This window comes from Trichomonas vaginalis, chromosome V, assembly GCF_026262505.1.
Source record: "Trichomonas vaginalis G3 chromosome V, whole genome shotgun sequence".
NCBI lineage: Eukaryota > Parabasalia > Trichomonadida > Trichomonadidae > Trichomonas > Trichomonas vaginalis.
In genome coordinates, this window is record NC_067207.1 from 15,203,054 (window position 1) to 15,223,391 (window position 20,338).

The window sequence follows — 20,338 nt, forward strand, 5'->3', positions numbered from 1 at the left end:
CCAGATACTGTTGACTTTAGTGACAGATATAAAGAAGCTATTGGAAAGTTCAAGGATGGAAATACTGACCCGAACCTATTTAGCTTTATGGCTCAGCACCAAAAAGGATATAATCTCAAACCTGGAAAATACAAGCTCGCTAAGGGATATGATTTAATAGCATATCATCCAAATGACATGAACGAATTTACTCCGAGATATTTGATGTCAGAGCTAAATGACAATTCAACTTTCGTCATGAAACGCGTAAAAAAAGGAGACGGAACGAAAGAACAAAAGCTTATGAATGCGGATGACGTAGATAGGGAAATTGTTGAAAACGGTCTCGGAATATATGAAATGCCAGCAGATGAGGTACAAGAAACTCCACAGGAAGAACTAGTTCAGATACAACCAGACATGGAAGAAATAGTTCAGCAACAACAGCTAGAAGAGCCTGAAGGAAACGAACAAGTCCTTCCTTTGGAAACTAACTTCACAGAACTAGATGAAGATTTGGAACAGCCGAAAAATCTTGACCCTCAACAAGAGTATGCGGAGAATATGGAATATTTCCAAGAGTCTAAAAAAAATTCGGCTGACATAGTAGAAGAATATCGAAAAATGTTTGCCGACATACAAAAGACTCCAACATCAGATGAAAATATCCAGCATAGAATGAAAGTACTGAAAGAAAATGTACACAAATACAACAACCCTTTTTACTTACGAGCATTTAACGTTCAATCTTCGGATGAACTCGGTGAAGATAAAAGGTTAAATTTCAAGAAAACATATAGAAATGAAACATTGTTTAAAGTTCATTCAGAACCTAACCAAGATGGAAACAAACCTACTTTTGTTTCTGCAGACGATGGAACTACAATGAGATGGGGTCATAAAGCTAACCCGGATAGGTGGTTCATAAACTTACAACCACAATTCCAAGAAGTTGTAGACGCAATGGAAGTCAATGGTGAACCAGATATAGCTGGTATTTTAAGCGCGGCTTTAATGCCATTGAAAGATATGAAAGATGCAGATATTTTGGACCAGTATGAAATGAACATGGCTGATGGAAATATAACACCTGACGTTCTAGAACATTTATCTCAAAGAACTACACAGAACCATAAAGATGGTATATTTGGTGAAGAGTTTAGAAAGAAAGTTAGGGAGAGAGAAGGAAGAGAACCTATTGTACATGACCTTGCAAATGAAAGTTTACAAAATGTCATAAAAACTTACTTTGCAGACAATGAACCGAGAAGGGATGAATATTTAAGAAAACTCAAATGGACAGTACCAAATGAAATGTTAGTATTGAAAAACATGTTCCTTGACAAAATAAAACCAACTACAGAAATAAACGACGCAAGACTGAAAGATTGGGTAAAAGCTTTCCCATTCACAAAAGATATAGTTGGTAACATGGAAAGAAAACCAGAATGGCTACAAAAACATATATTTGGAAACGAGCTTATTCCATATGGACAAGCTCTGTTTGAAGAGCTTGAACCAGAAACTCAGGAAAGAGTCATGCAAACAATACGCGAAGACTCAAATACAGACTATGACAAACTCTTTCTAGGATATAGGTTACCTGAGATGGGCGACCAGAGCCAAAAGGCAAAAAGGACATGGGAAATTTGCAACATACTAGATGAACATAATGCAAAGATGCAACAACTTCAAGCAGAGGGCAATGAAGGAAAAAGAAGAGTTAAAAACTCAGTCAGGAAGAAAGTAAAGCTTGGTCGGAGTGGGTTCTATTATGACATATAAATCCAACTATTCTATATTTTTACTCATATGAAATGTACGCCGCTCAGAATATAACGCCAACAGTTTTGGATGCCATGAATGGAAATGTTTCCGAATGGTATAACGAATGCGACAATGCCATTAGAAGGTCAGAAATAGTTCCTGGAACTTACGAATATACAACTGCTGTTTCTTATGGAAACGTAGGTGAGTTTGGAGAAGGTTCTTCAACAACAGTAGATATTGCTTGCGACAGGTTTCATATAATTTCTATTGACAACTCTTTCTTATACGTGGAACAAGACATTGAAATAAAACCTTCTGCCAAGTTGTCTGACAAGAAAAAGGTTGCAATGGAATTTTCTATGTCGGATACCAATATGCTCCAGAAGTTTTCATGGGATATAAGATATATTCTAACTCTGACTTAGTTCAAACAGTAACATGGGCAACTATGAATGGTTCGCTTTGAGAAACTCAGTACAACCACAAGCTAGAGAACAAACAGACCAGTATGCAAACTATTGAGAAAATAAGAAGACTTGACCCTAACGTTCCAGGAGTTTATGTTGACCTTTCTGGACAAACTGCAGCAGCAGTAACCAAAGTAAAACTGAAACTTAGAGTTCCTTTGTCATCTTTCCTCATCTTCAGGTTTTTAAATACTTGCCAAACTGGGCAGGAAAAATTTCTATCGAACTTACTCCAAGCAAAAATAACTTAGTCATTGCACCAACACAAGACCCATTCACTCTTACAGACGTAAAGGGAGCAAATCAAACGTCATTCGCCGAATTTTGCAAAGACAAAGTTGACTTAGACTTTGGTTTCTCAAACCTCAACACTGAGTAAACTACTACTTCAATGCTGCTGGAACTGCTTGGGACCCAGTTAAGTTCACATGCGAAAAATTTGAATGCAAGAGAATAGAAAAAGCAGACTTGCAGTCTATATGTTGGACCCAGATATTTCAAATGCTTTAGCTGCCAAATATATTGCAGTTCCACTTATGTTCCCTATACACCAAATATCTGTCAAAGACTTTGCAGTGAAGTTGGAAACCAAAGTGCTGACCCAGGTGCAAGAACAGATATTGCTTTAACAACTGCAATGAAACATGCACATACTATGTTTGTACTGTTCAGACGAACTATAAATGACTATTCTTGCTTCTACAACCCTGGTATTAAATACCATATAAACATAGATGGCAAATACTATCCAAGAGAAGAATATTCTACAGTTGAGGATATGAGGTCATACAACTTGACATTAGATGCTATGAACTTTAACAACAACTTCACAACAACCATTAACCCTGAAATGCAAAGTTCTATTATGCCATATGTGAAAGTATGGACCCATACAGGAGCTCAAAACACTCAATATACAAATGGAGACCGTTCAAACTTTTGGCTTGGCATTCCATTTGCTGACTCAGAAGACTTTATGGGTGGTATTTCAACTGTTGGTACAGTTCAAATACAATATACTGGTGACAGAGACGGTCAAATGAATTGAAAGCAAAGAAGTTTACAAAAAACCAATAGCACTTTTCACGGAAGATGCTCTTTTGAAAATTCGTTCGATGAAACCTGCTGGGGCTCCTCAGATTGGTATAACGACAGCTTCCATCGAGCAGATTTTGGCAGCAGGTCAGTAAGTTGTTCTTGAACTGACTTCTCTCCGTCAAATATTGACAGTACGCCAGTTTTGACATAAAATTGTATTATAAACTTTTCCTTTAGAAATATCGGTCAGTTTTTGTTGTTATATTTTTGTCTGCTTCAAGAACTTTCACCATCTCGCGTTATACCAACTTTCTTTGCTTTATGAAAATATTTTGGTTCAGCAAAGACTGCTATTCTATAACATTTTCCATTGTTTGTATAAAGAACTATTCTGTCAATGAACTTGTATTGTTTGTGTGTGTAAACTTTGTTTTGCTTCAATTCGAAGAGATACTCAAATACGTCCATCTTTTTATTCTAAGTAAAATGTCATTTCCGAAAAATAGAAGCGTAAGTGTTTCAAAAGGTTTAATGGCGGTGGCAGATGTGAAGTTAAATTCACCAACTCAAACAAACAGTCAAAGTGTTTGTTGTCAATGTCAAAGAAAGAGATGTTGAAGTGGGGAAACCATACGAAGACGAAGATGGTATAGCAATAGTTCCTGTAAAAGAACAACCAACATATCCTGAAGTTAGCAGAGACTTAAGTTCTGTTGCAGATATTCGAAACGACTACCAACAACTTAAAGACAAACTTAAAACTCAGGAGAAGATTTGTCAAGCTTTAGGTATAATGTTAAACTTGGTCGAACACAACCCTGTAAAAGTGAACTCATATGTCATCGCACCTCATGAAATTTTGAAAGAACTATTGAAACTTTTGACAGAGGCAGACGATATAAACATCAAAGAAATAGAGCCTGACATTGCTTGCTGTGGTGTTTCATATAATGTCATTGACAAGATATACGTTATGAAAGGAGGTGAAACGTTGAACTTAAAATATAGTTTCCCAGACGTCATAAAAATATTTGACGAACACAACATTTCATTAAAATTTAGTTGCTAAGTAAATGGCAGAAGACATAGTGTTTATACTATTACGACTAAAAACCCTGAGTCATATAATTCTATAACAACAACTTACAAAGTCCTCAAGGACGATATTGTAAACTGACCTTAAACACGATGACGATAAAGCCTGTTTTGCTCTTTTGACACCAGAAGACTTTGTTGTTGTGAATGGTAAAAAATACTTCTTTGAAGATACTTACTCAGATATACCACCAACAGGTTTTGTTGACTTATTTAATACTTTAAGGACGGATGTAACATGTGCTGCAACTAGAGCAGGTTTCATTATGTTTGGATGTCCGACTGAGTTTAGTATAAACGATATGAGCTATAATACAAAACTTATATCTGGTTTTTACTACCAACAGTTTCCTATAACAGGAAAAGGTGTCATACAAGGTTTGTCTGTTCCATTGACTTTAAGTACACCTATTTTATATATTGTTTCAAACTTAGGTTCAAAGTGCTATTCGAATATCGACAGAAACTACTATGACCAAAAGATACTCATGCGTATAAACAACACATTCTCTGCTGGTTTGCCTATTGTTCATTCGAATGCAGAATTTTCAACCTTAGTGAACTCAAACACTTTGGCAAGTATAACGTTGACATTAGTTGACGCAAACTTTGTTCCTGTAAAACTTTTATGTCCTATGTATTTGTCAATGACGGCAGAAAGTTTCGAATTGGAAGATGCAACTGGTGAAAGTATTGTATTACAAGAACAACTTCAACAACAAATAGCTCAAGAACAACAAATGGAACAAATGCAACAAATGGAACAACAAAGTCAAGAATAAAAAAAATATTTTTTTTTATTTTTATAAAAATGTACAGAATAGACGTTTCAGATTTTTATGACTTCCAAGCGTTCAGAAATATGTGTCCATTTAGAGACTATAACAAAGCAGTCGAGAATTTGAAACGTTTAGTCATTTATGTCGACTCTGCCCCAGAATGTTATGTCATGAAAGAATGGGATGTTGTCTTTAACAAACCAAGAGCGACAATAGTTTCAGAACAAGAATGTAGACAGAAACTTAAGAAAATAAAAGTCGTACAAGTTGGCATGAAGATGTTAGATGCTTGGGATATCTTATTGTCAAAGTTAGAAGATTTTTCAGTTCGAGGTATAAAGTTCTATACACCATCTCCAAACTTCTATTCTATCTTCACTGGATATAAATACGAACAAGTAGAATGGAAAGAAAATATTATAGAAGCTTGGTTAGACCATGTCAAAGAAATTATATGCAATGGAAACGAAAGAGTCTATGAGTATATCTTATGTTGGTTTGCAAACATCTTACAATATCCAAGTGCTAAAAATGAAACTGCTCTCATTGTAATTGGAAAACAAGGAACAGGTAAGAACACTTTCTTTACAGATATTTTGTGCAAACTGTTAGAAGGTTATTCGAACCCGAATATGACAAACTTAGAAAACATCTGCGGTAAATTTAACTCTTCAATTGAGAATATGAAACTTATAGTATGTAACGAACTTCAAAGTATAGATACAACAAAAGTTTTGAACTCAGATGCTTTGAAGAGTCTTATAACAGACAAAGTTGGAGTTGTTGAAAGAAAATATAAAGACCAAAGAGTTTGTGAAAATGTTGCAAATTTCATCATGGTTTCAAACAATGCCGTTCCGATGAAGTTAGAAAGTTCTGACAGAAGATATGTAGTTGTCAGAACGTCAGATTCTCATATGCAAGATACAGAATATTTTGACGACTTAGCAGAAACTTTGACACCTAACTTTTACAACCACTTGTTCTCATATTTCATGACATTAGATATTTCTAAGTTCAATCCAAGACAAATTCCACATACCGAAGAGAGACAAACATTGTTAGAAGCAAACAAGAGTGTATATGAACTGTTCATAGATGAAACTGACTTTGTGTCATTAGATGAAAGGTCATTGTACGATTCGTATAAACAATATTGTCAAGAGTATGGTTATATGACAGCGTCTAAACGAACATTCTTGGCAAATGTCAAAAGTCTTTTAGACATACAGAACGGCGTATATACAAAGAAAAATTTTTCTGAGTAAATTTTAAAAAAAATATTTTTTTATTTTATTTGAAATGTACGCTGAGTTTGTTGGAGAAGACCGTTGGGAAACTTGTTTGTTAGATGAGAAATATGAAATTCACTGTTGTGAGTCATTTGAAGTCAGAAACAAAAAGACAAAAAGAGTTTTAAGCGAATGTGAGCGAAATAACGGATATGCTATGATGAGTATGAGTGGAAAAAAATATTTTAAACATATTGTCATTGCAACTCATTTTATACCGAACCCTAACAATTTACCTCTTGTAGACCACATAAACCGTATAAGAAACGACAATAGACTTGAAAACTTACGCTGGGTCACTTGTTCTGAAAACAGTAAGAACATAGGCAAATTTGGAGATATTGTATTCGAATTTGTCGACGAACTAGAAGATGAAACAATTGAAATTACAGACTATGGTAAGCATACGTTTGAGTTTTACTACTATAGCGAAGAACAAGACTCTTTCTACTTTTATACCGGCGTAAACTATAGAAAATTACAAGTATGTTTTACTAAGGCAGGCTATGCTCATGTAAACGCTAGAGATACAGATGGAAAATGCGTTCATATATATCTTAACAAATTCAAGAAGCTATATGGCATACCATTTTAAAACGTTTTTTTAAAAAAAAATATTTTTTTATCCGATAGAAAAGATGACGAAATATATTTCAGTAAATAAGTACATGACAGAAGTCAAAGAAGAACTCGACCCATTCATATATTTGAATATTTACTTCTACCATTTTGAAAAGTCTACATATGACAAAGTTTGGAACATCGAACCAGTTAAGTTTGCTATTGTGACTAAAAATGGTGCGAAATTTGAAGACTTAGACATAGAAGGTTTGTTAACAGTCAAAGAAAATTTTGACAGAAGGTTTTCAAACCTTAAAGAAGGCAAAGCATACAAACTTGTTATACCTTATGAACCAAAGAAAGCAGACGACTATGAATATTATGAGTCTAAGATAGTTGAAGTTCAAGGTAAATTGGGTAAAAAGATTTTAGAGTCTAAGCCAGTGTTTGCTCCTAAAGAGGAAGAGAACATTGACATTGACCCAGAAATGTTCTAAAAATAAAATTTTATTTTTACATGTCAAATTTCTTTTTCTCTGGAACTGGCTCTGGTTCTTTCTTCTCTTCTTCTACTTTCTTTTCTTCTACTTTCTTTTCTTTCTTTTCTCTCTTCTTCTTCTTCTCTGGTGGAGTTATGTCAAATTTGGCGCAACCATATTTATGTAAAAGTTCTTTGTCCTTTAATAGCTCTTCTATTCTGTTTCCTATTTCATCTTCAAGAACAGCGCATGTGTCTTCTTTGCATTCTAAGAACTTTTGTTGGACTTCATCTTTCCAAGAGGCGTCATCTCTGTCAACAAGTCTGTCATTGACAAACTTAAAGACTTCTCTGCCTAATGTTTTATGGTTCTTGTCATATTCCCAGAAACAGAACTTTAGAACAAATTCACCTTTCTTGTTTACACTATGTAAGATTTTATGGTCGACAGATGTTTTGCTGTCGAAAAGTTTGTCTCGAATATAGATAGCGAAATCGCTAGACATTTTCTAAAAGATAAAAATTTTAATTTTTCTAAAAATATGTTAGAAAAAAAGTTTGCTGACATTGACAAGAAATTTGAGAATGTTTTGAAGAAGAACAAGAGGAAGTTAGAAAATGCTCAGATAAAGCCTATACATGACAAGTTCCTATTTGCTCAGAATGGTATAACAGGTCTAATTGCACCGCCTGGGTCGGGTAAGACTTTCACTTATCTTAAAATGGCTGCACAACAACAAGAACTAGATGAGAAGAACCCATTCTATGAGTTAGTAGTCATTTGTAGTACTTCTGGTCAATTCGATCAAACCGTAAATTCGTTCAAAGATATTATAAAGAAGTCTAAGTTAGTATGTATAAAGGATACTGAGTTGTTAGATTGGATAAAGAAGTACCAAAGAAGAGTTTTGAAGTACAATGCTATAAATGAGTATATAAATTCTAAGTTTAAAGACCCAAATGAGGAAATGCAGAGAATATTAGAGAAGAAACACTTCAGAAACAAACAGAAAGAGATAGAATACATTTCGAAGAAATTGCAATCTTACGATTGGAAAACGTACCCTCATAGATGTCTTCTTATCTTAGATGACTTTGCTTCTCATCCTTTGTTAAAGAACAGAGAACAAGATATGTGTCGAATTCTTAAGAAGCTCAGACACTTTAACATCTCAGTTGTCATTTGTGTACAGACAGCAAAGAGTTTAAGTAAGGATGTTAAAAGAATACTTACTGATATCATACTTTTCCCTGGATTGTCCGAAGACGATTTCATGGAACTTATGAAAGAGTCCATGGCAGGTAAGTTTGACAGACATGAACTATGGGAGAAGTACAAAGTCATACAAGACCCTCATACTTCTTTCAGAATTCATATCTACGCAAACAAAGTTCAAATTGTAAAAAGTCAAGCTTGAAAATTAAATGTTTTAGTCTTAGTCTGTTGTGGTGCTGGGGCTGTCGGTTCTTCTGGTTGGGATATGGACTCGGTTGGTGGTACGTCGGACATTCGTTTGTGTCTTAACCGTCTTTGTTCTGAAACAATATAATATTGTCTTGAAAAAGTACAACATTGTCTTGAAAAAGTACAACATTGTCTTGAAAAAGTACAACATTGTCTTGAAAAAGTACAACATTGTCTTGAAAAAGTACAAGACTTGTTCTGAAAAAGTTCAAGACTTGTTCTGAAAAAGTACAGCTGTACTCAAATTTGAGAGACATTGTACTGAATTTATACAACATTGTTCTGAAAAAGTACAATATTGTACTGAATTTATACAACATTGTTCTGAAAAAGTACAATATTGTACTGAATTTATACAACATTGTCTTGAAAAAGTACAACATTGTCTTGAAAAAGTACAACATTGTCTTGAAAAAGTACAACATTGTCTTGAAAAAGTACAATATTGTACTGACTCAGTATGGAGCTTGACCCCTTAGACGAAGCAATTTATCTAATTGAGGTAAATGAAACCGTGAAGGAATATCTCAGCAAGTGCAAACCAAGCAAGCTTGAAAATTAAATGTTTAGTCTTAGTAAGTCTGTTGTGGTGCTGGGGCTGTCGGTTCTTCTGGCTTTGGAAGACATTCAGGAAGAGGAACGTCGGACATTCGTTTGTGTCCTGTCGGAAGGAAGAACTTTTCCAGTTGTCGGGAAAAATTTTTCCAGTTGTCGGGAAATTTTTTTCCAGTTGTCGGGAAAAATTTTTCCAGTTGTCGGGAAAAAAGTTCTCAATTTTCGAAAATTTGAATGGTTTACGGACGAACAACAGGAAAATTTTTTCCAGTTGTCGGGAAAATTTTTTCCAGTTGTCGGGAAAATTTTTTCCAGTTGTCGGGAAAATTTTTTCCAGTTGTCGGGAAAATTTTTTCCAGTTGTCGGGAAATTTTTTTCCTGTCGGAAGGAAGGACTCGGAATGCCAGAAGGATTTGACAAGGCAATTTACCTTATAGAGCTACCTGAGCCATCTGAAGTCAAGCTTGAAAAATAAAGAGTTCATCTACTCTACTTGTTTGAAGTTGTCAAAATACTCTGTTATTTTTTCCTTTAACAATGGCAAATCTTCTTTGAAGGTAAGTATTGTACAACCTTTAATATCATAGTGTGTTTGAGGTAACGTATCTTGAACTATTTGTTTCACATCTTCATTCGGTGTCATTGAAATCGGTAAGTTTTTCGCGATAGAACCAATTTCTGTCAGATTTGTAAATCTTAGCAAGGTCGTAAAAGCTTTTGTTGTTTCTTCTGACTAAATGCAACATAACCATATCTCTGTCTTCTTCATTTTCCATCTCTTCAGTATAAATCATATACTTATAGTTCTTTTCCTTTCCTTTTGGTACCGAACGTGGTATTCTTTTCTGTATGCTTTTGTCTTTTGCTTCAATGACTTCATCTTTTGCTTGAAGTTTCTTTTCCATCTCTTCACGTTCTTGTCTATGAATTTCATCTAACATCATGAAAATATAACAAGCGTAACGAGGCGAAGCCCACATTGCAACAGCATTTACAAGAAGTCTATGAACATACCAACCTCTCAAACCATTTGGCAAATTTTGACGATTTTCGTACGGAATCTCGTTCCGCGGTTTTCTACCACTCGCAAACATATGAGGAAATTCTTCTAAAAGTTCTTTTGTCTGTTGGTTTTCAAACCAATGACGTGCTTGCTTTGTAGAACGAAGAGTATTCAAAATACTTTGCATTTGGTACATGTCATCTTTGACTGAACGAATGAGACGTAACTGTTTGTTATACTGTATGTACTCGTATTCTTCATTTATGGCTTCATGGACTATAACTGTTGTTGTGTTCTCTGTTGTTGACATATCTGTCTTTACATACAAAATAAAAAAATAAAAAAAATAAAATTAACTTTATTTTTTCTATCTTGTATAAAAGACCAAAAATAAACGCTTTACATGTATTTTTCAGCAACTTCGTCAAGAAGTCTGTAAATATACCATGCATAACGAGGAGAAGCCCACATTGCTATTGAACTAACTAGGAACTTATGAACATATATACCTTTTAGATGCGATGGTAAGTTTTGTCTGTCTTGGTACATCTTTTTAAGTTCTACATGTTCGAACTCACTCAAAAGTTCATGAGTGCTATTTAATTCAAACCAGTCTTGTGGTTTCTTAGTATCTGGTGTAGCACATGCTGTCAAAATACTTTGCATTTGGTACATGTCATCTTTGACCGAACGAATGAGACGGAGTTGTTTGTTATATTGTATGTACTCGTATTCTTCATTTATGGCTTCATGAACGATAGCAGTTGTTGTGTTCTCGGTTGTTGTCATATATGTTCTTACATACAAAATAAAAAAAATATTTTATAAAAAACTAACTTTATTTTTTCTGTCTTAAGGAAACTCATGAAATTTCATACGGAATTCAGCAAAAATATATTTTAGGGTAGAATGTTAGATCTAACATGTTTTCTAACATGTTTTCTAACATGGTCTAAAACATACAAAACTCATGAAATTTCATACGGAATTCAATAAAAATATATTTTATGTTAGAATGTTAGATCTAACACGTTTTCTAACCTCTTTTCTAACATAACTATTTACAAGCGTTTTACATGGTATATGTTGCGATGGTTCATGACTTTAAACAGTTTTGTAGCTTCTATTTCTTCTGTCAGTACATCGAATGTTTTCACAATGTCGAAAGTTTCTTTATACTTCTTCTTGACGTCAGATAGAAGGAAATCGTCAGCAGTTGGATAGTTTTTGTTCAGAAATTCTAACATGTTCATTTTATCTTCTGCTGGTTTTTCTGCTTCTTTCTTTAAATCTGCATAGTCGTTTCGCATACGTTCTATCTCTTTGACGGAGTAGTTATATTTCCTCATTGCTGCTTTACATTTTGAACATTGCGGGTTCATTTTAGCATTGTACATTGAAATAAAACCAGCTAGAACAACCAAGGCGTCAATGGTTTTCTTTAACTCAAAAGTTGCTGGTTTTATCTGTTCGTTCCATACTTTACCTCTTCTATCTTTATCTCTTATCTGCCATACACATTTTGCAACTAACGAAACAAAGTTGTCGTAGGTCTTAAATTCTTCAGATTTATATATGTCAGAGATGTTCTTATATACCATGTCGCAGTCTTTGTCCATGACTTTGTGGTTGCAATGAAATCCAAGAAACTCATAGTTAACCTTTCGTATGAACTTCTTTATTTCTACTGAGTCAGTTGCTTTGACTTCTATTTCATCGAATTCAGGAATAGTAAGCTTTTGTTGTTGTATTTCAGGAAGTTTAGGTAGATGGTCAATAATATCCTGCATTTCATAAAGATATTGTTCATTTGTTTCATCTTTCGCACTACAGTCTAAATCTCCTTGGAGAAGTTCTTGCTTTATCTTCTGGATTTCTGTTTCGAAAGTATATGAAGAAGGAATGAAGCTTTTCATCTCTACTAACATTGAAGTTGGGTTCATAACTAAAGAGTTTGGTGCTGTAGTTGCTAACATGTTCTTACAATAAAAATAAAAAATATTTTTTTAAAAATACTAACTTTATTTTTTATGTTTTTTGTGAAAGTGTCAAAACTCATGACAAATTCAAGAGTTTTAGACCATGTTAGAAAACGTGTTAGAAAACATGTTAGATCTAACATTCTAACATAAACATTATTTTTGGGTCATTTACACTCATTACGAAGAAGTCTTGACAAAACATGTACGAAGAAGTCTTGACAAAACATTTACGAAGAAGTCTTGACAAAACATTTACGAAGAAGTCTCAACAAAACATTTACGATGAAGTCTTAACAAAAAATATACGATGAAATCTATTTCCTGTGTTGTTGTCAAAATGTCATGTTGTCACACTTTTTCAGAGAAGTTAAAATGACCGAGTGACCTGGTCGCCTAAAATATATTTTTTTCTATCTTAAGGAAATTCATGAAAATTCAAGAGTTTTAGACCATGTTAGAAAACGTGTTAGAAAACGTGTTAGATCTAACATGCTAACATAAACATTATTTTTCAATACTTTTTCAGCACTTCTCCGTAGTTATATATGAAAGACAATTCGAGATAAAAGTCGTAGTACAATGGAACAATATGTTGCACACCATTTGTTGTGAACCAAACTTGAAAGTCAGAGAAACTGTTACTAGGTGGTTCGTAGAATTTAGAAGCAAAGTCATAAAAGTCCTTACCAATACAAAGAAAACTATTGTTGCTTGAACTGAAACTTGCATGACACATGACATTTTGAGGGTCAAACACGTTTCTATAAACTGTCAAATCTGTTGGTGGGCGTATAAACCAGAACGGACCGTCAGGTGGTAATGGTTCGTTCTGGTTTAGTAACCGAAGAAATTGTGCCCAAGAACGTTTGTCTACTTGCCAAAATAAAAACTGTGTATCTCTTGGAGGGTTATTTTCAATCCTTTGAAATGAAACTGTGGAGTTCATCTTGTCATATTCTAGTTTCAGATAGTATGTTCCATTTAGTAAAGAATCGTATTTTTCTTGAAATTCCCAGTAGTATTTGTTTATTTGAGTTTGAAAGTCATTTAGAGTTTTTTCAAGATTTTCGTCTGAACGAACTGTAAAGATTCTCATTTCATCAAATTTGTCTAGTAGACCATCATGACCTCTATACCGCCCATGAAAATATACTGCGAACATAAATGCGTTAGTTCTTTTTGAAAACAAAACTCTTCTAAATCCTATTGCCTTTGCATCTGAAGGACTTTGAAGCCAACGAATTGGAAAGTCAAACCTGTAAGATCCAGATGAAATTTCTTCATCTGAAATATTCCTACCAGCGTTTGTAAAGATATAGTCTAACGGTTTTGTATCTGCTGCTTTTGTTCTTTGTTTTTCAACCTGAAACATTTAATATATGTAAAAATATACTATTTTAAAAAATGTTTTAAAATGGTATGCCATTTCATATTTCTCATCTAACAAACATGTTGTCTGACTGCTCGAGGGTTAGGTTGGTACCATTCAAATTTTACACTTGCAATTCCTTCAATTGCATTCAAAATGTCTGAGTCGGAGTCAACCATTTGTTCTCTCTTTGTAGTCTTGAAAGCGTCAAGAAGCATTGCAGCTGTTGTGACATTGCCATGTGCATAGTATATATGACCGTCCAAATCTGTTACTGTTAGTCTGAGATTGTGTCCTTTCTTATTTCCGTCTTGTATGGCAGCAAGTACACCCATGAAGCCTTCTTTGTTCTTTCCTTCGTCAAAGTTTACTGTAAAGGTTCGACCAGATGTAATTTGACTTCTAACTTCACGATACTTTTCATATGCATATCTTGTTCTTTCCATGGGAGCATGTTTGTCTTCACCTTTTCCTTTTTTCCTTCTCAAAGGATGCAATTGTTCGTCATGTTTCCAGTAGAATCTGGCAAAGCCGTCGTGTCCTTCAACTTGAGGTTCACTAACATTGAAAGGCAAGTTCATAAGACGTTCTTCTTCTAACCTCTCTAGTCTGTTTGGATAATTGGCGCGCGCTGTTTCCAAGTCCATCTCGTAGGTCAGACCAGCCAGTTTGTCATAGACTTTTATGGGTCTTCCCTTCCTATATTTAAACTTCTTTGAAACTTTCCAACCATATCTTTCTAACTCTGCTTTTATTCTAGCAGATTTTCTATCCATTCTATACGGGGGCATTTTTATAAAAATAAAAATATACTGTTTTAAAATGGTATGCCATATAGCTTCTTGAATTTGTTAAGAAATATTTTAACGTTTTTTCCATCTGTATCTCTAGTGTTTACATAAGCATAGCCTTCCTTAGTAAAACATACTTGTAATTTCCTATAGCTTACGCCGGTATAAAAGTAGAAAGAGTCTTGTTCTTCGCTATAGTAGTAAAACTCAAACGTATGCTTACCATAGTCTGTAATTTCAATTGTTTCATCTTCTAGTTCGTCGACAAATTCGAATACAATATCTCCAAATTTGCCTATGTTCTTACTGTTTTCAGAACAAGTGACCCAGCGTAAGTTTTCAAGTCTATTGTCGTTTCTTATACGGTTTATGTGGTCTACAAGAGGTAAATTGTTAGGGTTCGGTATAAAATGAGTTGCAATGACAATATGTTTAAAATATTTTTTTCCACTCATACTCATCATAGCATATCCGTTATTTCGCTCACATTCGCTTAAAACTCTTTTTGTCTTTTTGTTTCTGACTTCAAATGACTCACAACAGTGAATTTCATATTTCTCATCTAACAAACAAGTTTCCCAACGGTCTTCTCCAACAAACTCAGCGTACATTTCAAATAAAATAAAAAAATATTTTTTTTTGAAAAAATGTTTTATTTTAAATGGTATGCCATTTCATATTTCTCATCTAACAAACAAGTTTCCCAACGGTCTTCTCCAACAAACTCAGCGTACATTTCAAATAAAAATAAAAAAATGTTTTTTTCTTTACTTAACATAACCACCGGCTGCCATAAGTCTTTGACGCCAACCCATACCAGCTAATGAAGGTTGACTTGGTTTAGTATTGAAACTAAACTTTGGTTTTGGTTTATCTTCAGTTTTTGGTTTTTCTTCTTCTATCGGTTTTTCGTCACTTTTTGGTTCACCTGACTTTACTTCACTTGCAGGTATGGTTGTGTCGTCAACATCTTCATAAATATCATATGCCATTTGTTTTTGTTTTCCTTTCAACTTTTTGTGTTTGTTGTAAAGTTTAGAATATTTCGACTCTAAGTCAATGAGATGTTCTATAATGAACTGTTGGTCAGTGAAGTAAACTTTTCCATCTGTTGTCTCATAAACTCCTTCAGACTTCAATATTTTATTTGTGAGAGTCTGTTTCTTTTTTGAGATACTAGCCGTTCCATTTCTATGAAAAGTGACTTTGTAGTTAGGGTTTGTATTTCCAGACCTGGCACTTTCTATTATTGAATTTTTCTCTTCATCTGTAAGTTCTTTGACAGGTTTTGACAATGGTTCTGAACTTTTTGTTTGTGGTGTCAAATCTACCGTTTCAACTTCTTCGGTCATTTCATCTCAGTAAAAAATTTTAGTTTGGTTTGTTTTCAACTGGTTGTTTAGGTTTTTTAAGTCGGTCTAAAACTTCCTGAGGTATAGGAAGAACTTGACAAACACGTTGTGTAACTGCTGGAAGTCGACAAATCCATCTTGAACCCATTTGTCTCAATGCTGTATTGTTCATTTCATCTCAGTAAAAAAATTTACATTCCCCAAGTTTGAGGTGGTTGAGGTTGGTTGTTGTTTACCCATTGTTGTGCATGGTTATATCCTCTGTTAAAGAATCTTTCACCTTGGTCCATATAGTGTCCTGCTTGGTTATAGTAGTCATTTGCTTTGTTATAGTAGTTTCCTGCTTCTCTTCCTACATTGTCCATCCATCCTTGAACTTTTCCTCTTGTTTCAGGATTTGGAATAAGATTTGTTGCATCTCGTGCTACCTCCCAACCTTTCTGTACGGTTTGTATAATAGGTTGTGCTTTCTCTTTCAGTATACCTAATGTACTCAAAATCTTCCTTCCAACTCCAAATACACCTCTGGCTATTGTTCCAACTGCGGGCAAAAATCTGGATGCAACTCCTGCTAATGCGCCAAATAAACCCATTTCTTATGGGTTAAAAAATGACGAATCCAAACAAGGACCCCTATGTTTCTAAGGCAACAAAGAAAGCACTCATGGTAAAAATCTTTAGTTCAACACCAAATGCTTGGTTTATGGATATCTTGGAAAACATTCCGAGGTATAGAGAAGATGGACCACCATACTGGCTAATATTTGTCGGTCAAAACACAAGATACTGTGAAGCCATACCATTGCAGTCCAAAAATATTTTAGATGTGAAAACTGCTTTGACAATATTCGTTGACAAATACCATCCAACAAAACTGACATCTGACTGTGAAAGTTCTTTCAAATCAGACGATATTAAAAACTATCTGCGTTCAAAAAATGTAACCAATATTTCATTGTCGACCAAAACCATTCTGCTCTTGGTGTCATTGACAGTTGTATAAAAATCTTAAGAGACTTAAACCAACCACAAGGTGGTGAGGTAGATGAAATGTCATATGACGACAAGTATAGACACTTCTCCATGGCAAAGATGAGACAAGTTTTAAATATTTACAATAACCGTAAACAAAAAGGTTTGGGAAACCACTCCCCCGAAGAAATGAAAAACAACCCTGACTTAGAGAAAGACTATATATTTAATAGTTTAGTCAAAAGAGACAAACAAGAAAGAATGCCAGGCTTCAAACTTAAGAAAGGTGACAAAGTAAAAATAGAAATACCTAAACGCGACCCATATGAAAATACTATTGACTATGACAACAATGGGAACTCGACAGGTACTCGCATTCGTGTTCGTAAAAATAGAAGAAAGTATACAAGAGAATATTATGAAGTTTTAGGCAAACATGGCAAAATGTACAGACTGCAAGCAGAAGATAAAACTACTATTGTCAGACCTCGTTTCAAACTTGTTAAGGTTCAAGGTGGTATACTTTCAAAGACAGTTCCTAACAAATATAAGACAACTCCTGACGAATATGCTAAAGAAGTGGAACATGACGACTAAGCAATTCTATACCATGCGTAAACTGTCATGTAAGGTGGCATGTAGTCTTTACTTTGTCCGTTGTTTGCGTATACCCTGAAACGCGATGTGTATGGCTTCCTCCTACCTCAGTGTTACTCCAGTAACAATTTATAGCAAACTTAACGTCCTCTTTAACATCATATCCTTTACCTTTTGTCATTCCTGACCAATCCCAAATCTATGACTATGCAAACCTGCTTCAGATGTACTCAAATTTATGTAGTGACTGTGCGCAGGTAAATTTGCACCTGAAATCGTTTTACTTCCACCTGTTTCCTTTGAAGAGTTTGCACATACAAAAACCTGTCGACTATTTGAGTCCAAGTTCCAAAACCAAGTACTACTTCTGGTCTGGTAGAGTTCATTGACGTGTAAATAGAACCTATAGGATATACTGTTTGAAGTATTTCTGTCTTTAACGTTTGAAGCTCTGTTTTGTCAGCTTTCTTATCTAACTCATCGTTAACATATGTTTTGTCAGCTTTTTTATCTAACTCATCGTTAACATATGTTTTGTCAGCTTTTTTATCATATAAATCTTGAGCAGTGAATTTAACTTTGTTTTCATCCTCCATGACATAGACATTTCTACATCTAGTGTATTTCATCGTCGTTATGTCATCCTCCGATGTTAAACCTTGTGGAAAGTTAGGAGGTTTCCAATTTAATACATCCCCACCAGTTCCATCAGGTTCTTCAACCGTTCCTGCAATATTTTCTATACCAACAGTTGCGAAGAAATCGTGTGTATGTCCAACGTCACTTTTCCTGTTTAAGGTTTCTTGTAAGTTTGTAATATTTGCAATGGTATGTGTATGAGTCTTTTTAGAATATTCTTTGTCAGCTCTTGTCACTTCACTTGACATTTTATTGTCAACATATGTTTTGTCTGCTAGTTCAGGATGAGTATGTTCTTTCGTTGCATATGTTGCATCTGCTCTGTCATGTTCTTCTTGAACTTTTTCAATGACATACTCTTTGTCAGCTTTGTTGCCAACATCTGCTTTCAAAAGAAGTTCATCTATAGGTTTCTCGTTTAAAGTTCCTTTTGTTGGATTTACACAGACAGTATGGTTCTTGTTGTCTTGAAATAGAAACTCGTCTGTCATTGGGTTTATCGTCAGTTTTAAGTTCCTTCTTTCAATGACTCAGATATCTTAGAATAGTTTGAAAAGTTTGTTGTGTTCTTATTTAGAGCTTGCAAAATGAGTTGTCGGTTGTGTTTTATTTCTCTCATAGACGCTGTTTCTTTCGACATTTTTATTCTAGATAAAATATGCTTTCAATAGAAAAAGAAAATTCAAGAGTTGCTACAACTAAACCATTAGATGAACTTTTTACTAACGTCGGTCAAAAGTTTGAGACAGAGACCGTAAAGCATGAAGGCTATCGTTTTGACTACCCATTAAGATGGCTAAGAGACCCATCTGTCACAAAAGCTATTGGCTTTCGTAGAATGAAGTTCATTTCAGAAGCCATACATGGTTTCCCATTTACGGTCGCTTTTGAAGTTCGATACTATAACAAAGAAAAACGTACGTATGAGAAATTTGAACAGGGAAAACTTTTACAAGTTAGTTTGCTTGTAAACTTAGAAACAACTCTTCAAGCTTTTCAAGAAAAAATAAACGATATCTATCTCGAATATGCAAAACAGTACAACATTGACGAAGGAGAGTACCATCTCGATATTTTATATGACAGGAAAAATGCAACTGTTAAATTCAATAGAATAGAAGACCTTGGAGACAACGTTTATATTTCTACAAAATATAACAACTTGGCATGGTATAGATTTTTGAGGATGTTAAATCAGCCTGCAGAATATCCAGTACACCCGGACTTTTATGAAGTCGAAAACCCTAATGGAACATATGAAAATGTTTTCGACTCAGATGCTATTATAGTTCATGCTTCATTTTCTGGCGCCCAAAACTCTTTTTTATGCTTGGCAAATGACTTTTACGAAAAACCTACAAAGTTATATGAACCACCGAGTGGAAGTATTTCAGACTTTCAAGTATGGTTTACTACAGATGGAAGAAAGAGAATAATTCCATTATACCACGCGTTTTACTTAGAACTTAGTTTCATATACAACTACTATCGAACGATAAAAATATAATTTTTTAATACGGTTGAGGTGTTGGATTTGGTTGCCAACTAGACTGTGGTGCAGGTTCAGGCTGTTGTATAACAGGAGCTTGTTCTTCTGGTTCAGGGTCTTTAGGTATAATACCAACGAACTGACCTACTCTTTTACCAATATTTTTGACACCGTTCCAAATTCCTCTTCCTACGGTTTTTATTCCATTCCATATACCTCTTCCAACATTTCGAAAGAAGTTTCCTATTCTTCCAAAGAAACCCATTTTACTATATGTAAAAATCTAATGTCCGCCTAGTCTCTTACGTTTCCTGTTGAGTTCCATAGCATTCTTTAACTGGAGCTCATACATTCTGTTTCTCCTCTGGTAGAAAACATATTCTGGGTCAACTCCTGTGTTCGCGTCATCTGCATAGAGTTGTTTATATCCCACTTCAGGGTTTGTATAAAACTCTTTCCATCTCATATTTGCATACCATGGTGGCAAGCCTAACGCAGCGTCATTTGACATGGCAGTTTGCATTTGTACATCTGTTGGCACTTGACCATAGTTTGCCATTGCAGTTTGTATTCTAACTTCATTTGGAATATTCTCTGGGTTTGGTTGTCCAGGTTGCTGTGCATTCGCTAAGTTCTGTGCGTCCATTTAATATTAGATAAAAATA

At 34.6% G+C, this 20,338-nt stretch overlaps 15 protein-coding genes and 3 pseudogenes across 18 annotated transcripts, besides 1 other annotated feature; 7 read left to right on the top strand and 11 right to left on the bottom strand.

Moving 5' to 3' along the window:
* Window positions 1–942: 942 nt before the first annotated feature.
* Window positions 943–1,764, top strand: TVAGG3_0339920 (protein of unknown function, DUF4106 family; the record flags this gene model as incomplete). The annotated part of the gene is made up of 1 exon (XM_051230708.1): window positions 943–1,764. The coding sequence occupies one exon, from the start codon at window positions 943–945 to the stop codon at window positions 1,762–1,764; it is 822 nt and encodes a 273-aa protein (XP_051100438.1).
* An 86-nt stretch (window positions 1,765–1,850) lies between these two features.
* Window positions 1,851–18,704: a mobile genetic element.
* Window positions 3,786–4,323, top strand: TVAGG3_0339940 (annotated as a pseudogene). Its single transcript has one exon. A coding segment is annotated over exon 1 (538 nt).
* On the top strand, window positions 4,328–5,131 carry TVAGG3_0339950 (annotated as a pseudogene). Its single transcript has one exon. A coding segment is annotated over exon 1 (804 nt).
* Window positions 5,161–6,396, top strand: TVAGG3_0339960 (uncharacterized protein; the record flags this gene model as incomplete). The annotated part of the gene is made up of 1 exon (XM_051230709.1): window positions 5,161–6,396. The coding sequence occupies one exon, from the start codon at window positions 5,161–5,163 to the stop codon at window positions 6,394–6,396; it is 1,236 nt and encodes a 411-aa protein (XP_051100439.1).
* Window positions 6,431–7,015, top strand: TVAGG3_0339970 (HNH endonuclease family; the record flags this gene model as incomplete). Its single annotated transcript, XM_051230710.1, has 1 exon — window positions 6,431–7,015. One exon carries the CDS (start codon window positions 6,431–6,433, stop codon window positions 7,013–7,015), a length of 585 nt encoding a protein of 194 aa, XP_051100440.1.
* Window positions 7,059–7,478, top strand: TVAGG3_0339980 (protein of unknown function, DUF4108 family; the record flags this gene model as incomplete). The annotated part of the gene is made up of 1 exon (XM_001290289.1): window positions 7,059–7,478. The coding sequence occupies one exon, from the start codon at window positions 7,059–7,061 to the stop codon at window positions 7,476–7,478; it is 420 nt and encodes a 139-aa protein (XP_001290290.1).
* Window positions 9,964–10,669, bottom strand: TVAGG3_0339990 (annotated as a pseudogene). The gene has a single exon. A coding segment is annotated over exon 1 (706 nt).
* Window positions 10,882–11,271, bottom strand: TVAGG3_0340000 (KilA, N-terminal/APSES-type HTH, DNA-binding family; the record flags this gene model as incomplete). The annotated part of the gene is made up of 1 exon (XM_001287901.1): window positions 10,882–11,271. One exon carries the CDS (start codon window positions 11,269–11,271, stop codon window positions 10,882–10,884), a length of 390 nt encoding a protein of 129 aa, XP_001287902.1.
* Window positions 11,544–12,101, bottom strand: TVAGG3_0340010 (organellar and viral DNA polymerase type B; the record flags this gene model as incomplete). The annotated part of the gene is made up of 1 exon (XM_001287902.1): window positions 11,544–12,101. One exon carries the CDS (start codon window positions 12,099–12,101, stop codon window positions 11,544–11,546), a length of 558 nt encoding a protein of 185 aa, XP_001287903.1.
* On the bottom strand, window positions 12,144–12,458 carry TVAGG3_0340020 (organellar and viral DNA polymerase type B; the record flags this gene model as incomplete). Its single annotated transcript, XM_051230711.1, has 1 exon — window positions 12,144–12,458. A coding segment is annotated over one exon (315 nt), but the record flags the coding sequence as incomplete, so codon positions are not given.
* Window positions 13,019–13,836, bottom strand: TVAGG3_0340030 (uncharacterized protein; the record flags this gene model as incomplete). Its single annotated transcript, XM_051230712.1, has 1 exon — window positions 13,019–13,836. A coding segment is annotated over one exon (818 nt), but the record flags the coding sequence as incomplete, so codon positions are not given.
* Window positions 13,905–14,609, bottom strand: TVAGG3_0340040 (uncharacterized protein; the record flags this gene model as incomplete). The annotated part of the gene is made up of 1 exon (XM_051230713.1): window positions 13,905–14,609. One exon carries the CDS (start codon window positions 14,607–14,609, stop codon window positions 13,905–13,907), a length of 705 nt encoding a protein of 234 aa, XP_051100443.1.
* TVAGG3_0340050 (His-Me finger endonucleases family) lies at window positions 14,651–15,235 on the bottom strand (the record flags this gene model as incomplete). Its single annotated transcript, XM_051230714.1, has 1 exon — window positions 14,651–15,235. The coding sequence occupies one exon, from the start codon at window positions 15,233–15,235 to the stop codon at window positions 14,651–14,653; it is 585 nt and encodes a 194-aa protein (XP_051100444.1).
* Window positions 15,606–15,976, bottom strand: TVAGG3_0340060 (uncharacterized protein; the record flags this gene model as incomplete). Its single annotated transcript, XM_051230715.1, has 1 exon — window positions 15,606–15,976. A coding segment is annotated over one exon (371 nt), but the record flags the coding sequence as incomplete, so codon positions are not given.
* Window positions 15,996–16,148, bottom strand: TVAGG3_0340070 (uncharacterized protein; the record flags this gene model as incomplete). The annotated part of the gene is made up of 1 exon (XM_051230716.1): window positions 15,996–16,148. One exon carries the CDS (start codon window positions 16,146–16,148, stop codon window positions 15,996–15,998), a length of 153 nt encoding a protein of 50 aa, XP_051100446.1.
* TVAGG3_0340080 (uncharacterized protein) lies at window positions 17,138–17,545 on the top strand (the record flags this gene model as incomplete). The annotated part of the gene is made up of 1 exon (XM_051230717.1): window positions 17,138–17,545. The coding sequence occupies one exon, from the start codon at window positions 17,138–17,140 to the stop codon at window positions 17,543–17,545; it is 408 nt and encodes a 135-aa protein (XP_051100447.1).
* A 991-nt stretch (window positions 18,705–19,695) lies between the features above and the next one.
* On the bottom strand, window positions 19,696–19,938 carry TVAGG3_0340090 (serine threonine-protein phosphatase family; the record flags this gene model as incomplete). Its single annotated transcript, XM_051230718.1, has 1 exon — window positions 19,696–19,938. The coding sequence occupies one exon, from the start codon at window positions 19,936–19,938 to the stop codon at window positions 19,696–19,698; it is 243 nt and encodes an 80-aa protein (XP_051100448.1).
* An 18-nt stretch (window positions 19,939–19,956) lies between these two features.
* On the bottom strand, window positions 19,957–20,319 carry TVAGG3_0340100 (uncharacterized protein; the record flags this gene model as incomplete). The annotated part of the gene is made up of 1 exon (XM_051230719.1): window positions 19,957–20,319. One exon carries the CDS (start codon window positions 20,317–20,319, stop codon window positions 19,957–19,959), a length of 363 nt encoding a protein of 120 aa, XP_051100449.1.
* Window positions 20,320–20,338: the final 19 nt, after the last annotated feature.